Consider the following 16417-nt stretch of genomic DNA (forward strand, 5'->3'; position numbering starts at 1 on the left):
CCTTACACCTCTCTGGCTACGTGTAAGCAAGGGTTATCCTGGATCTACATTTGAGACCCACCAAATAATGCCAACCTTCCCCAACAGATCCTGTGTCACCCACCACTGGTAGGTTAATGATTTCTGCTCATGAGCACAGAGTTTCTTAACAACTGCACTGCTGACCTTTAGCACCAGATAACTGGAACTGAGAGTTGCCTGTCTGTTCATAGTACTCACAGCATCTCTGGACTCTAACCCTAGGAGCCAATAGCAAGCCCCTGCCCTTGAGTCATAAAGATCAAAACTATCTCTAGCCAGGCCTGGAATCCCAGATACTGAGGCTGAGGCAAGAGGACCACGAGCTCAAGTTCTCCCTGGACCACAGACTGAACTCAAGGCCAGACTGGGTAACTTAATGAGACCCTGTTTCAAAATAAAAAGAGTGCTAAGGATGTAACCCAATGATGAAGCATTTGCCTAACATGCCCAAAGACTTGAACTCAATCCCTGGAGCCAGGGGGAGGGAGAAAAGGGGAGAAAAAAACACTCTAAATATTGCCAAAGGTCCCCTGAGGGGTAAAGATCACCTTTAGCTAAGAACTGCTGTCTCTGCTGTAGCCTTCGGAAACAGATAGTATATTAAACTTCTTTGTGCACCTCCAGCCCACAGGGTGGCTTGTAGACAACACAGTTTTACCTGTAACAGGTGAGACCTGAAGACCTATGTCAGCAAACATCAGGATGTGGCTGGCAGAACATTCCACTGTCAGGAGCTGCATTATCATCCAAAGTAGAATTGTTGAGAAACCTGGTGGGAGTGAAAGGCACATTTATGTAGTGCCCTCCTCATGGCAGGCAGTTTTAAGCAATCTATGTGTACAAGTTCACTTTTCTGCACACAACAGTCCTATGGCTGGCTGTAAATACAAGGGCATGGGAGTCTCAAACACCTGCCTGAGAGAGCGACTTTTGAATCTGGTCTTTGATAACTGGAGTTCCTCTCAACCAGCACTTGAGTCAACATGGCATGAGCTTGCTAGAACTCAGGCGTTAACTCAGAGTTTTTTCTGAAAGCCCTCAAAACATCAAAAGTTGATATAAGCCCATCATTTAATACAGAACTGTAACTCCAAGGCATAAGTACATCCTATCTTCTAAATATATCCTTAATGTTAAACTAAGAATGTCAGCTAATATTATTTGTCATGTATTAATATGCCAAATAGTCTTCAAGGGCTCTTATATGCACTGTGTCACTTGTTGGCAGATAAACATTTTCTATTTCCAGGGCATTGTGGTAAAGATAAGTCAAAATATTTCAAAGACCTATATTCCAGCCCAGTGTCTCCACTACTTTGCCCATAAGAAAAACAGTGACCTGGCCCACGAGGTTGCTGGAGCATCAGAGATGCAAAATCATACACTAAAGCCCTTTGTTGTCTGGTAGAGCTCCCCAAAAGCTTCAGAAATACTGCTCTTTCTTTCCATTATGGAGAGGCTACTTTAGTGAGTCTCCTCATGAGCCGGACTTCTCTTCTATAACATGTCGCTTCTATAACATGTCCACAATATCTCCAAGAAAGTCTTAGGTTCCTACTGACCACCAAATGTAACTTCAGAAGCCTCTCCAGCTGTAGGAAACATTGAAAAGTTTATTGAGCTGCCTTTGCCCAATTTTGCTACATACATACATACATGGATGGATGAATGGATAGATAGGTAGATATATGATAGATGATTGATAAATGATAGATAGATAGATAGATAGATAGATAGATAGATAGATGATTGATAGATAGATACATACATCCATATACATGCATACATAGATAGGTGGATGGGTGGATGGATAGATAGGTAGATAGATGATAGGTAGATGATTGATAAATGATAGAAAGATGTAAAAGATGTAGATAGGTGATTGATAGATGACAGATAGATAGATAGAAAGATAGATAGATAGATAGATAGATAGATAGATCTTGAGTTTTCGATAACTTCTCAGCCAGGCAGCAGGAAGCTGAGGAAGGACTTCCTGCAAATCAATATCTAAGATGCATAGGGAGAATGTACAAAAAAAAAAGAAATAAAAGTGTCTGGCCAATGTCAGATGCCATAGAAAAGTGGGAGCACGGGATAGGATGGCCCTGTAATTACAATAAACAGATTTCATGTTACCGTTCATCCAGCAACAAATCCATACAGTTCTAATTCAATCATTTCAATTTAAGCCTTATGAACCAGGGTCGATTCATGGTATTGGTAACAGTTCCGGGGACTCTGACAGCAGTGACATTTTAGAGAAAGAAATGCCAGGGCACGCCTGGAAGAGATCGACATTTGATCCTGCACATTGTCGCTAACACATGTGAGCGCTAATGGGTCCGTTCTGCTTTGCTTCTGCCATGCAATTTTTATTTTTTTAAGTCTAGTTAGCATCCTTTGTCAGCAATTCTCCCCGGCTTTGCTTGGTAATAACTCTCTGGTCCTTATGGCATCCACATCACGATTACTTAAATACTCGAACGGAGGAACAATTAAGCCTCTGCTGAAACCCTAGTCCAGTGGGAGATATAGGGTTACTTCCTTGGGTAACACACTCTGCTCTGTCGAGTCAGGGGAAGATCACCTGCAGAGGCTGGGATGGGCATGTAGTAAACACAAGCTGAGGAGGCAGGCACTGAAGGAGGATGAGGAGATGGACTGGAAGTCTTGACTTGGTGTGTATGGAGCAGGCTATCGCCGAGTGTCTGAAGATGTCCACTTGCCCTACTGCTGCCCAGAGCCCTGGGGGATGATCTGCACTCACTAGCATGCCTGGATGGTTCAAAAAGGCGTGGTATGGGCTGGCGTCTCTACTCAGCTTCTCTTCCTTCCTTCTGATCATCGTTGCCTTGGCTGTGCCCCATTGGTTGAGTGGGAAGATCCTGTGTCAAACTGGAGTGGATTTGGTCAATGCCACAGACCCAGAACTGGTCAAATTCATCGGGGACATTTACTATGGGCTCTTCCGAGGTTGTAAAATACGGCAATGTGGGCTCGGGGGCCGCCAGTCCCAATTTACAAGTGAGTATGTGAGTATACTGGAGCATGTAAACTGGTGTGTGCATTTTTGTTTTTCAGGAGTGCTTATGTCTAAGTGAGATTTGACTATTGCCTATCTAAGACAAAACATCAAAATCTATAGGCAGCCAATAGCTCCTGTGTAGCAATGCAAAGAGAATTTTTCTTTCTTTTCTAAAAGAAATAAACAAAAATACTGGAAATAGGAATTTGTATATTTTGTAGTTTACTTCTAGTAATAATGATTAGTAAAATATCGAGTACTCAGCCGGGCGGTGGTGGCGCACACCTTTAATCCCAGCACTCGGGAGGCAGAGCCAGGTGGATCTCTGTGAGTTCGAGGCCAGCCTGGACTACCAAGTGAGTTCCAGGAAAGGCGCAAAGCTACACAGAGAAACCCTGTCTCGAAAAACCAAAAAAAAAAAAAAAAAAAAAAAAAAAAAAAAAAATATCGAGTACTCATGTGTCAAGCATCCCACTAGAAGCTGCGCATTGACTGATTCTTTTAAGATTTACAACACACTAATAATGAAGGCATCATGAATGCTCCCATTTTTCATCAGAGTACATTGAGGCTTGAGAAGTTACATTATTCACCTGGGGTCACTCATTCTGCCAAGTAACAACAGAGCCATGCTATGTGTGTGACTCTGGTAGTCTTCACTACATCAGTGTACAGGGGCAGACTGCCTGCAGAAGGGGGCCTCCAGGAAGCATGGTGACTGCTCCCACATCCATGTATGTGAAAGCTTCATAGCCTGAGGAACAGCAGCAGAACTTTGCTGGGAGCATACTTCTGGGGTTTGAAGAGCAGTTGACACGTTTCCTGGCAAGGAGACTGAGGAAGGCACTTGATGGTTTAAAGATGAGCAGCCAGCAGCACTGGCCTGAGTTCAGAGCTCAGAAAGTAAACAAAGCAGCCCCATGAAGACCTAAGGCTGGAGTCCAAAAATGGCTTAGGAAAGATCTTCTGGGAAAGAAAAAAACAAAACAATCAATTAGATCACTAGTAAATATAGTGATAGTCCTACAAAACTATAGTTAATCAATGGCTTGTCAGCACATGGGGATTAGAAATCTCACCCATCACTTGATTTCTGTATCTCAGAACTGTGTGGGAATGTTTAAAAACCTGGCCAGGACATGCATTTCACTAAATACAGAAAAATAAAAGGTTGTATCCCTTGAGAAACATTATACAAATGCTCTTCATTTCTATATAGAAAGGAAAGACATGTTTATTATGTTTGAGAAAAAAATCTCTGAGTATATTTATATTCACCTAGCAATTAAAATGGACCTTAAGTATTGGGGAAATAACTCCATTACTACCACAACCTAGGGGACCGGACAGGTGGCTCAGGCTTGGTCACATGCAAGCATGTAACTCCAGTGCTGTCTTGAGAGTAGAGACAGACAGATTGCTGGCTGCTAGCATAGCTCTGAGTTCAGTGAGAGACCCTGTCTCTAAGAAATAAGGCAGAGATTGATACAGTAGGACATCCAATGTCCTCTTCTGTTCTCTGAAAGCCCACACACAGATGTACAAACTACATACACACACACACACACACACACACACACACACACACACACACACACACACTCAAAAAAAAAAGTAGAAGTTGAAAAATAATCATACAAATAAACAAAGAAAAGGATATGTTAAAAGGAGACCATAATAATGGTACTTGATCTGAATGCTCTGGCTGCCAGTATGTCCTTGGGACACTTATGAAACTTTAGTATGTGGGAGCATGGCAGGGCAGCCAAGTGCCTGTGGTCCTCTAATGTGCTAGTGGTACCTGAATGCTAGTGGGAATTGAGCCATCCTTAGCTCCCAGAAACTTAAACTGCTTCTAATGGGGAGTTTCTCTCCTGCTCCTTCCTTCTAAGAAAGATAAACACAAGAACCATCCGTTTTCTCTAGTGTGATCTAGTCTCAAGCATCAAAAACGTGTGAGATGCATAGAAGGTGTTTCATTTTCATCTGTGAGTCGGGCAGTGTTTAAGAATGTTTTGTTTTCAGCTGCTCTCAGGTTGTCCCAGAGGATGTATAAAGTGTTCATTCACAGTACCTTAGAAGTGTTCATTCACAGTACCTTAGAAGTGTTCATTCACAGTACCTTAGAAGTATTCATTCACAGTACCTTGGAAAGATCGTGCTTGAAAGCTCTCAGGAAGCCTGAGGTAGCTTCTTCCTTCGATCATGTGCTGTAGAGACATTGTGTGTGTATTATTACCTCTCTAGAGATGATCTAAATTCCTTCAGGCACATCTCTCAAGTCCAGTATAATGTGAACTGGAAGTAGCTATGGAGTACATCAGCATTTCCCACGCTTCACAGGATTTCCCACTTTCTGAAGGTCTACAGAAGAATATCCCTGTTCACAGGTCAAATCAGCAGAGAGGAGCTTGGGGAAGTGCTTTGTGAACTTTAGACTAGGGGATTTTTATCACGTCTCATTCACAAACAGCCTCTTTCCTCACCATCACAGAGACTCTTCTGAGAGACTCAACTCCCTCATTGGTCATGGGAACACCAAGACATTTGCCACCACCAACCATCTAGAACTTCTGAAATAAAAGTAATGCTGGAGTAGCTGCAGAAAGAAAGCAGCAAGCATTAAATGAATGGCATGTGTGCATTCAGAAGTACTGTTGAGTAGATACAAGCCAGACACCACCAGGAAAAGAGAGATGAACAGAGCAGACAAGTGCCTGCCCTGAGAAACCTGCTGTGTGACATAGGAGACATGGAGCACATTCGGACTAGACGCTAGTCACTAGAGAATCTCTGACGCCACCCCTGGGGTTCATTTCCTCTACCCTGACTTTATGATGACATTTTATTAAAGAAGAAATTGCGAATTAGAGATATCAATACATGAAATAACTTCTGTGAATATACCTAACTTACATTATGTTGAAGTTTAGCTCTCTAGTCCCCTTCCCACATCTTACCAAAGAATTCTCTCCCCAAGAGCTAAAACCTGGATCTGTCTTCCAATTCTGTGATTATTTATTTATCTCACCAGGGCAAAAAATAAGGGACAAACAAATCATCTAAGTTTAAATGCTGATAGAATATTATTCAGGTATTGCTTCTTAGATTTAAAAAAAAGCTTAAATTCAAATTGAGCCTTCTAGAATTTGAGCTACACTGTGATTAAAATTTTAAACTTTTTTTTAGACAGGGTTTCTATGTGTAATAGCTCTGGCTATCCTGGAACTCACTCTACAGACAAGGCTGGCCTCAAACTCACAGAGATCTGCCTGTCTCTCTGCCTCTGCCTCCCAAGTGCTGGGATTAAAGGCATGTGCCACCACCACACACAATTTTAAACTCGTTTATCTAAGGTTTCTGATTTTTCTCCTATCAGCCTTTTCGCAGAACAGTTAGGCATTACTACCGGGCTGCGTGGTGTTGGCTAAACGATTTAACTTCTCTAAACTTCAGTTTCCACATCTGCAAGAATAAGAGAGGGTGACCTCGGGAGCAAACTCAGTCAGCAAAGCGCTCCTCATGTAAAAAGATAGGTATAGAGGCATGCCTTTGTAATCTTTTTTTTTTTTTTTTTTGGTTTTTCGAGACAAGGTTTCTCTGTGTAGCTTTGCGCCTTTCCTGGAACTCACTTGGTAGCCCAGGCTGGCCTCGAACTCACAGAGATCTGCCTGGCTCTGCCTCCCGAGTGCTGGGATTAAAGGCGTGCGCCACCACCGCCCGGCATGCCTTTGTAATCTTAATGCTGGGGTGGTAGAGATGAGAGGGTCCCCAGGATTTGTTAGCCAGCAAACCTGGATTAATTGGAAAGTCCTGGGTCTCAGTGACAGACTCTCAAAAAACAAGGTGGATAGCATCTGAGGAACACCCTGAGGCTGATCTCTGGCCTCCACATGCATGAACATATACATGAGCACTCACAGGTACATGTACACACACACACACACACACACACACACACACACACACACACACACACACGAAGGAGAGAGAGGGACAAAAGGAAGAATGTGTATGAAGGGCCTGCACACAGCTTATACCTGATTATCAATGGCGGCCATGGATCAATTGTGTTCATCGCTGTGGATTCCAAGCTGCAAACCTCAATTTCATTAAGTGAAAAATGCCTAAAACTCTTGGAAATGGTACAAACATGAAAAAGGAGTGAGCCACAGTCTTCTGGGGGCAGTACCATGCAACAGAGTTAAATGTAGAGTTCTTCTAAAAAACTAAAGGAAACCCAGCACACAGGAGGCAGAGGCAGGCTGATCTCTGAGTTCAAGGCCAGCCTGGTCTATATAGTGAGTTTCAGGACAGCCAGGGCTGCACAGAGAAACCTTGTTCGAGGGTATTGGGGGAGAAAAACCTAGTGGAACAAACTGTTAAACTGAAACTCCTAAAGAAAGACTTGAATTTCTGAGTAGTAACATATAAAAGGTAATTAAAACCTTGGTTCCCAGGAAGATCCTGAGCCAGGAATAACCCACATGAATGTGAATGTTAGCCAGAGATTCACCCTGTGCCAATAGTCTGTATGATTAATTAAGACACTTCAACTGGAGACTGTGGATTGAGTACTCTTTTACCTCCTTCCCCACATCAGTCTTTGTGCCCAGGTTCCCTCTTCTTCATCATCATATTATGGTTTTCAATTTCTCATTTAGTCAACTCCAAATATAGGTCATGTCATCATGTGCTTGCGGCTGGTTCTTTCTAAAATCTGCATTGTGATGTCATAACTAAATTTATTCAACTACTTTGTTGACTGGAAGAATTAATCTATCTCCAAATGTTTGCTGTTGTAATGAACAGCCAACGTACGTACACAACTTTGAATGCATTGGTCTGTCTGGACAACAATGACTAGCAATGAAATTGCTTTGATAGATGCTGCCTTTGATCGAATTGCCTTTTAATGGGGATGTAGGACTGAGCATCCCTATAGGATTTGAGAGTGCCTTTTTCCTACACCATCATCAACAAGAGTTTTTAATCTTGCCAATCATGTGAGTGACTATTTTGCATTTTAAGGATTTAGTAAAGGGTTGCTATACTATACTAGTCATGTGTCCTAAGGATTGCATGATCAAGAAAGGGAGTAAAGAGATGGGCAATTGGGTAGAAGATACTGTGTCTGGAATAAGAAGAGACTCAGGGTTTGAAAGTGGATGTTGTGTCTCAAGAAGGGCATTAGAATGGAAACAAAGGGAAGACCAATGCCTGAGGAAGACAAAGTCCTTGGAAAGGAGCCCATCTCCCCAGCTAAAGTTTCCAAAGCCAGTGAGCTGACCATGCAGAGATAATGACAAATGGAAACACAGAACTGGAAAGAAAGTTGAATAAGAACCCACGATGTGGGAGCTGGAGAGATGGCTCAGCAGTTGAGAGCACTGACTGCTCTTCCAGAGGACCTGGGTTCAATTCCCAGCACCCACATGGCAGCTCATAGTGGTCTGTGACTCCAGTTCCATGGAACCTGACACCCATGGCAAAACACCAATGCACATAAAATAAAAATAAATAAGATTAAAAAAAAAAAAAGAACCCAGCATGTGAATGTGGGTGGTGCCTGGAGACCTGTGAATGGGAATGACGCCACACAGGGAGGAGAACAAGAGCCCTCACTCCTGCCCAGCGTGGTAGTGCATGCTTTAATCCCAACACTCAGGAGGCAGAAGCAGGTGAATCTCTGTGAGTTGGAGGCCAGCCTGCCTGGTCTACACAGCCAATTCCAGGCCAGCCAGGACTGTATAGTGAGACCCTGTCTAAAACAATAAAAAAATACCCTCTAGTTTTTAGGCTTGAGAGATGCCAACCTTGGAGTCTGCTAAGGGATGGGATTCTTTAGTATTCGTCATTTTAAGTTGTTAAAAACTGACCTTAAACTTGTTATACCACATAATACACAGGACCGTATATTCTGTATGTACTCTAACTTCTGTATGTAGTTCAGGGTTGCCGTACCCAATGACAATAAGCTCCATGTCTCTAAGCTTGTGGGTGAAGGGAGTTGACAACCTCCAGATGCCTTACCATGACCACTGAATGAGACGATGGCTCCAAAGAGCTCAGCCCATAACTGTGCTCAGCAAAAGGCAATTTCCCCTCTCCCACACAACCATCACCAGCTTCCCACTGAGGCCACATGCCTTTCCCAGGTTAGAGAGTACAAATAACGACACCAGTACCCACAGATGTCATCTCTGAGAGCAGATTGTCCTGGACAATATTTGAAATACTCTAGTACATCATTTCATTTTCTCTGCTAGTACCAGTGGCAAACATAGAGAAACAAATAGAAACAGATATTTCACTAACCTCTTCCACCACATTCACATGGAAAATTGATATTTTCACGAAGTATTATACTATGTGAGTATTAAGTATCCTTGATACTCGGCAGCAATAGCATCTACCCTGCCCCACGTGTGCCTGGGGCTTATATGAAGTGCAGCAGCTTACACCAGATCCCACCCAGGACTGCAGGGTCAGTGTAATGTCCACTGTGGGGTACATTTGGACTTGTGTTCACTCCACCAGGATGAAGATTCCTGGCCAACTAACAAGTGGTAGCTCTAGGGTCCATGGATCATTCACAGGAAGTCTCTTGGTTTTGGAAAACCCAGCATTTTTGTGTCTTGCCCTTATCCTCTACTTACTTATCTTGAGATAAGCAAGTCCTGACATTGTGAAAGGAACCACACTCTGACCTTGAAATATCGTCTCTCTCCACAGTCTTTCCACACCTGGTGAAGGAGCTCAATGCAAGCCTCCATGTCACGATTCTGCTGCTCCTCTTCCTGGCCTTGGCCCTGGCTCTGGTCAGCATGGGCTTTGCTATTCTCAACATCATTCAAGTCCCCTACAGGGCAGTCAATGGCCCTGGTGGCATCTGCCTTTGGAATGTCCTGGCAGGTAAGAAGCCCCCAGGGGAGGGAAACTGGGGTGTACACGATCAGGCTGGGCTCCCAAGTGTTAACCTTTTTGGGGCTCTTAGTCTTGTTAATGAAAGAATTTAAAAACAGAAGGAAGCTAAGGTGCATTTTTATTGGAGTCTGGGAGAAAAACAAGAGAGAAGACAAGCTGTAAATCTTGGCAACTGCCAGGAGGAGGGAGATGGAGAAGAGAAAGTCCGTGACTTTAAGAAAGCAGTCAGCTTCAGCGACAGAAGTCAGTAAGCTGCCTGGTGGAAGGAGAGGTGAACTTTAGCAAATGCATGAGGAAGCCCCACGGTGTCCCAGAAAGCATGCTTAGACCCCTGGCCGGGATCTAAACAGTGATAAAGAGAACTTTGGAAAAGTTCCATTTTTCAGAAGGGTGGGCAGGCTGCTGAAATGGCTCCAGAAAAGAAGGGGCTTTGAAGAAAGGTAAATAAACTATCTTATTAAGAGGATAATTGCTCCTCCCATCTCCTTAGCACATCCACATATAAGTCAGATTTCTCAAGGGAAAGGAAAGTCCCAAAGCCCTAAAGTCCACCATAGAAGGGTAGACTCCTAGTTGGGTGATTGACAGGCTGAGCTCCAGTAACTCTTAAACAGAAGGGACACTAGAATGCAATGTTTAGGGCAGTTTGGAGTGGTAGGTCTCCACCCAGAGCCAGACATAGAATTTTAATTATATCCTTTGACCAGGAAGAAGTAGCTTTCCCTTAATGGGTCTCAACCAGGTACCTCCACCCATATGGTCATTTGGATCCTAAAGAAGGTCTTCCCTTTCCAGTATTACAAGAAAAACAGAAGGTAGGGTCCAAAGACAGGCAGGAGGGAGAAAAACTGACCATGAGGGAAAGGGTCCACCCTTAATGGTCTCTAAAGCCATCAAGTCCTGTAGCGTAAGTAGTCGGATGAAAAGTATGAAGAAATTAAAATATTTAACTCTCCGCTCTTTCACATGCCCCTCACTGGGTCCAAAACCTTGGTAGAAAAAGGAATGTTTTCTTTGCTGAAAGAAACAGTGTTGTATTCACATAGATTAGCTAATATGTGGACACGTGGAAAGTAAGAGTTACCTTTAATTATGTACTTAATACATCGTCTATAGTGACAACAACAAATCCTGTGAAAAAAAAAGACTGTCTCAGAAAACCCATATGGGACGGTCAAGGTTCCACTGTGGCAATAATCTCTCACCACCTTAGCCATGTATAAGAGGATCATAAAGTGTAAACACAAGTACTGGTTTTGCAACATATATTATAGTCCATCAGTTGCTATGTATTTGCCTTTGTATATAAAAGCTAGCTATCCTGTACAGTCACCAGGACTGCAGGTGTCTTATCTCGGCAGACTCTTACCCTAAAAAGGATTCAGTCCTACTCATTAAATAAGTACTTATTTCTGTACGTATCTAGAGAGTAGAGTCTACATATCTAGAGTCTTAGGACTCTCTAATTAAGTGGTTCTCAACCTGTGGGTCTTCACCCCTTTGGGGATCATAGAGCAGATATTTACATTATGTTTCGTAACAGTAACAAATTTAGTTATGAAGTAGCAGTGAAATAATTTTGTGGTTGGGGGTCACCAGCATTAGGAAGGTTGAGAACCACTGTTCTAATTCCATTGATGAGATCCTAACAAATAGGCAATCAGAAGAAACATATTGTCAAAACAAATAAAAATGTAAATAGCCTTTGGCTGTGAAGAATCCCATAGATGGGGCTTATGGAGAGGAAATGGAAGAGAACACAGTTCCTAACATCTAGAGTCCCAGAAGCAAGGCCATCCTTTAAAATGTAGGCATGGCTCCAGAATAAAATAGTATACATGTTTTTAAAGTCATGCCCTTACAGAATAGTTAACAACCCAGGAACACCCTCAGGTGAAAGGAAAAAAAAAAACAAATTTAAAATCAAATTAAGAGTACCTTTGATTGTATTCAAAAGAATGAAATATAAGAAACATACTAATGTGTACAAAGTATGCCTGGTCTTTAGGGTGAAACTAAATTTTATTTTCCGTGCTTATAGTTGTCTCTGGACTCCAAAATTTCTTTAGTGACTGTGTAACAATCTTTTAAAAACATAGAAAATATACCCTTTTATAAATTGTTTTTTAAAGACAAGGTCTTAATCTGTATCCCAGCCTGAACTCCAATTCATGGTGACCCTCCCGTTTCAGTCTCCCATGTGATACAATTATGAGTCTCCACACACAGTTGAGAATGGGTTTTTGTTTTGTTATTTTTCCCTTTTTTTTCTCTCTCTCTCTTTTAAGACAGGGTCTCACCACACAGTCCTGGCTAGCCTGGAACCCTCTATGTAGACCAGGCTACTCTCAGTCTCACAGAGATCCACCTGCCTCTGCCTCCCAAGTACTGCCATTAAAATCGAGCATCACCTTGCCCACCCTTCCCCCACCCCCGCTCCTCCTGATTCTCTTTTTGTAGGTCAATTGTCTTCAAACTTGCAATCCTCCTGCCTTAGCCTCTCAAGCCCTTGAATTACATGTGTACACTACCAGACTCAGTTTATTGTGTCTTTTTGATTGTCAATTTCAGTTAAAATGGGAGAGGGGACCCACCAAACAACTTCTAAGTTTTGCTCAATTGCTAGGGAGTTAAGTGAGGTTTGGAATTCCAGCGTTTCCACCTTCTGTAGAACAGTGCAGCCGGAAGGTGAAGCCTCACCCTACAGAATAGGATCTTACCTCTTTGTACACAGTGCTCACTATCTATACAGAAGGCATAAGGGGTCTAGAAAGTGGTCCTCTAATGGGGATGCTACTGGAAAGAGGAGTTAGAGGCATCCAGATTCTAGTCCATCTGTTATTAATTTGTTCTCTTTCTAGACAACTGTCCCTCTTGCCTTTGAGACTCTGTGAGTTGTCCACTGCTTTTAAACACAAATTCAAATTTGTGTTGCTGTAGTCATTCTTCACACCCAAAAGATTTTGTTTCACATAGCACAGAAGTAGAGACCTTAGGACTGCCAAGAGGAGCAGTAAGTAAAGGCGCTATTTTGGGTTTCAGGTGGAGTCGTGGCACTAGCCATCGGCAGCTTCATGGCTGCAGTGAAATTTCACGACCTGACAGAAAGAATTGCCAACTTCCAGGAGAGGCTCTTTCAGTTTGTCGTGGTGGAAGAACAGTATGAAGAGTCATTTTGGATATGCGTGGCGAGTGCATCGGCCCACGCGGCAAACTTGGTTGTGGTGGCAATCAGTCAAATTCCCCTCCCAGAAATCAAGACTAAAATGGAAGAGGCCACCGTTACCCCCGAGGACATTTTATACTGATATCCGGCTCCTGCCCACACCTTTCCCTTAATCAGTCTGCGACATCAATGGGGGTTTCTGCTTTTTCCAGCCTTCTCGATCCAAGTGCTCTTGGTAGTAAAAGGAAGGCTGTGGGGGATTAAAGAGTTGGCTGGGCCAGAAAGGAAAAACTCTCGATGACCCGGGTGTTTCTTTTTAATGACCTTGGAGCTGAACCGGTCAGCTGTGTCTGACACTGGACAATTCACTTATTGACTACTTCTCAGTTCCCTCATCTGTCAAAAGGGGGTAATAACCACTTCACAGGCTTGGTTGTGAGGTGCCAATGGTGCTGTTGGGGATCTCTGCAAAAGCAAGGTCACATAAACTCCAGGAAGACTCAGTAGAGCTTGTTCTCTATAGTGTTGGAGGTGTGCAAAGAAACTATGATCATGCCCCTGTCCTCGAGAAGTAAGAACGTATCCACGTGACACAGAAATCAACTAACAACAATAACACTAGGAATGGGAATGACTGTGGGCTTCTGAGTGGCCGCTATATGCTGAACACTGGCTTATTTGCTTGGTTGCTTGACTTTTCCTTTATTTCCTTTTTTTTTTCTTCCTGGTGGTGCCCATCAAGTCCAGGCTTTGCATATAATGAGGCCGACACTCTGCAACTGAGCAATAGCCCCAGCCCAGAGCACCATTCCAAGACTTTTCTACCTATTAACTGTCTAGATCCTCCCAAGTGGCCAGAGCCATTCTAGCTCCATTTGACAGATGGAAAAATCAAGGGACAGACAAGTTGTGCAACTTGGTGAGATGAGGGATGGAACCTAGTAAGTCTGGTACCAGAATCCATATTATTTTTAGATCATATAAACTTTTTACCTCAATTATGACAGAAACTGTGCAAAGTCAGAACAAATTATGGAAGATACATTATTAGATTAAGTACCCATACTAACAAAGCAAAGCAAAATAGCTTAAATTTTCCCACCTCTTGACACTTGTGACAGTGAAATAAGACTTGGGCAGCAGCAAACAATTGATACCCATTCTTGCTGGGTCAGGGTCTCTTGCCCATGCAGCCCATCCAGCAAGCTCAGGTAAATCAGGACCAGGCCAACAGTGCCCTTTTCTAGAGGTCATTAAGCTTTATGGATCTCCACCTCTGAGCTTCTAAGTTTTCCCAATTCTAATGTCTTCCCTTTGCTGCTCCTAGGATTGGTAGTTCCTTCCAACAAATACCACATTCGGGAAATTCCCCCTATACTTTTAAAGCCACGTTGCTGATCTGCAGTTTGATATACAAGTGACGCAATGTAAGAATGTTAAAGTAGCCCCAGCACAGGGGAACAGGAAGGAATGAAGTCTCCTGGATGAAGTGTGGTATTAAAGTTTCGCTGAGCTAACATTTGATCTGAACTGTGAAAGATGAGTAGGCTTTTTTCCAGTAGTGAGGGATGCAAGGTTGATAAAGAATCCCAAGTTGAGTCAGTAATGAGGGAACACACAAGGCATGAAGTCCCAGGGAGGCCACGCATAAGAATGTTGAGAGAGATGAGAATGTGGCCTTCTTCGACCTGTTTTGAGAGACATTTCCTAAGCAGTTCATGAAAGTTAATCCACTGTGTCAGCTTACATAGGCCATAACAGCCACTTATTTGGTCAGTCAAATAAATGCTTCTTTGAAGACACTTTTTTGACAAAGTTAATGTTTGCATCTGACCTTTTATAAATTCGAGGGCCTTATTCAACCAGTTGAATGTCTTAATGGAAAAAACTGACCTCCCCTAAGGGAGAGAGAACTCTGCCTTTGGACTGGATGCCCGAGTTTCCACCCAGCCACTGGTGTTACCTGGTGAAAGTTTCTTCTCAGTTCTTGTCTTCTCCAAGGAAAGAATTTAAAAAAGAGATACAGACAGTTTAATCAGGCATTCATTTAGCAAAGCAAAGCGTATACTCCAAAGAGAGAATGCAGTATGCAGTCCCAAAGGAGGGGCCAGAAGTGGGCCAAGCATTGGAGATTTTTTACGAAGGTTCATAAATACTTAGGAAGTGGGTGTCTTATTCATGGGGTTAAGGTGACCTTTTCTCTCAAATCATGGGAGACCAAAGCTCCCTATGTAGGGTAATTCTTCCCATGGTACTTAAAGGCTGACAAGGAAGACCAAAATGCAAATGATATTCCAATGAGTTCAGATTTTTTTTTTTTGAGGATGCACACTCCCTCTTTATTGCTCGTATATAGTAACTGAGGAAGGGTTCAAGTGACTCGGGTTTTGATATTAAAGGAAGAACATAAAGTGGTATGTTTAACCACCGGAGTTCTTACTATCAGGAGACAGCTACCAAGATCGCAGTTTCTTTGGTTCCCATACGTCTACCTCTCTGCCTGCCCAGGGGACAAGCTACCAAGACTCAGCTGTAGTTTCCTTGAATTCCTCACTTTTAGCTTCATGCCTATCCAGTTTCACCAGCTAACCCTGCAGAACTTGGACGTGGCATCCTCCACAGTCACACAAACCAACTCCTAAGAATCAATCAATCAAGACCTCTCTCAGATATTCAAGTCCCTTTCGTGAACAGTCAAATCCCCTATATAAAATGGCACGATGTTTGCATCCGACCTACTTTTCTTTGCATGTACTTGATTATCTCCGGGCAACTTAGATCACCTAATAAATGTGACTACCTTGTAAACACTCGTCATGCTGTGTTGCTTAGGGAATGAAGACGAAGGGAAAATGTGTGCACATGTTCAGTACAGACACAACCATGGCAGACTCAAATCTATTCATGATCTATGACTGGTTAAATGCATTGTTGCTGAACTGCACATATGGAATGTTGACTGTGTATGCACACACACACACACACACACACACACACACACACACACACACACACACACATACATCCTATTGGCTTTATTTTTCTGGAGAAACTTTACTATTAACTATATTCATCCACTTTTTTTTCAATGATTCCAGCTAGCTAAGATGACCATCTTTGTAGTATCCTATCTTTGAGCTGGGCAAAGGTTATCTATCTCCAAAACTACTTAACTTCTTTAAAAACTTCACACCTTACCTGATGACTTCAGGAAGTCTGGAAGGAGGTGGTTGTTGCTTTGTTTTATTGTTTAAAATTTGGTTGTTCTTGTTTCC

The 16417-nt window shown here is 42.8% G+C and overlaps 1 protein-coding gene across 1 annotated transcript; it reads left to right on the forward strand.

Annotated features, from left to right (window-relative positions):
- Window positions 1-1743: 1743 nt before the first annotated feature.
- Window positions 1744-13789, forward strand: Clrn2 (clarin 2). Its single transcript, XM_052735891.1, has 3 exons — window positions 1744-3048; window positions 9785-9964; window positions 13019-13789. The coding sequence occupies exons 1-3, from the start codon at window positions 2796-2798 to the stop codon at window positions 13282-13284; spliced, it is 699 nt and encodes a 232-aa protein (XP_052591851.1). The 5' UTR covers window positions 1744-2795; the 3' UTR covers window positions 13285-13789.
- The last annotated feature ends 2628 nt before the right edge of the window (window positions 13790-16417 follow it).

This window comes from Peromyscus californicus, unplaced genomic scaffold, assembly GCF_007827085.1.
Source record: "Peromyscus californicus insignis strain IS unplaced genomic scaffold, ASM782708v3 Scaffold_13__1_contigs__length_99412109, whole genome shotgun sequence".
In the NCBI taxonomy this organism is placed as follows: Eukaryota; Metazoa; Chordata; class Mammalia; order Rodentia; family Cricetidae; genus Peromyscus; species Peromyscus californicus.

Excerpts from the sequence above, each read along its gene's own strand:
- Clrn2 (XM_052735891.1), top strand. The coding sequence starts at position 2,796 with ATGCCTGGATGGTTCAAAAAGGCGTGGTATGGGCTGGCGTCTCTACTC. Across the intron at positions 3,049-9,784 it reads CCGCCAGTCCCAATTTACAA|TCTTTCCACACCTGGTGAAG; the intron begins GTGAGTATGTGA and ends CTCTCTCCACAG. Across the intron at positions 9,965-13,018 it reads CCTTTGGAATGTCCTGGCAG|GTGGAGTCGTGGCACTAGCC; the intron begins GTAAGAAGCCCC and ends TTTGGGTTTCAG.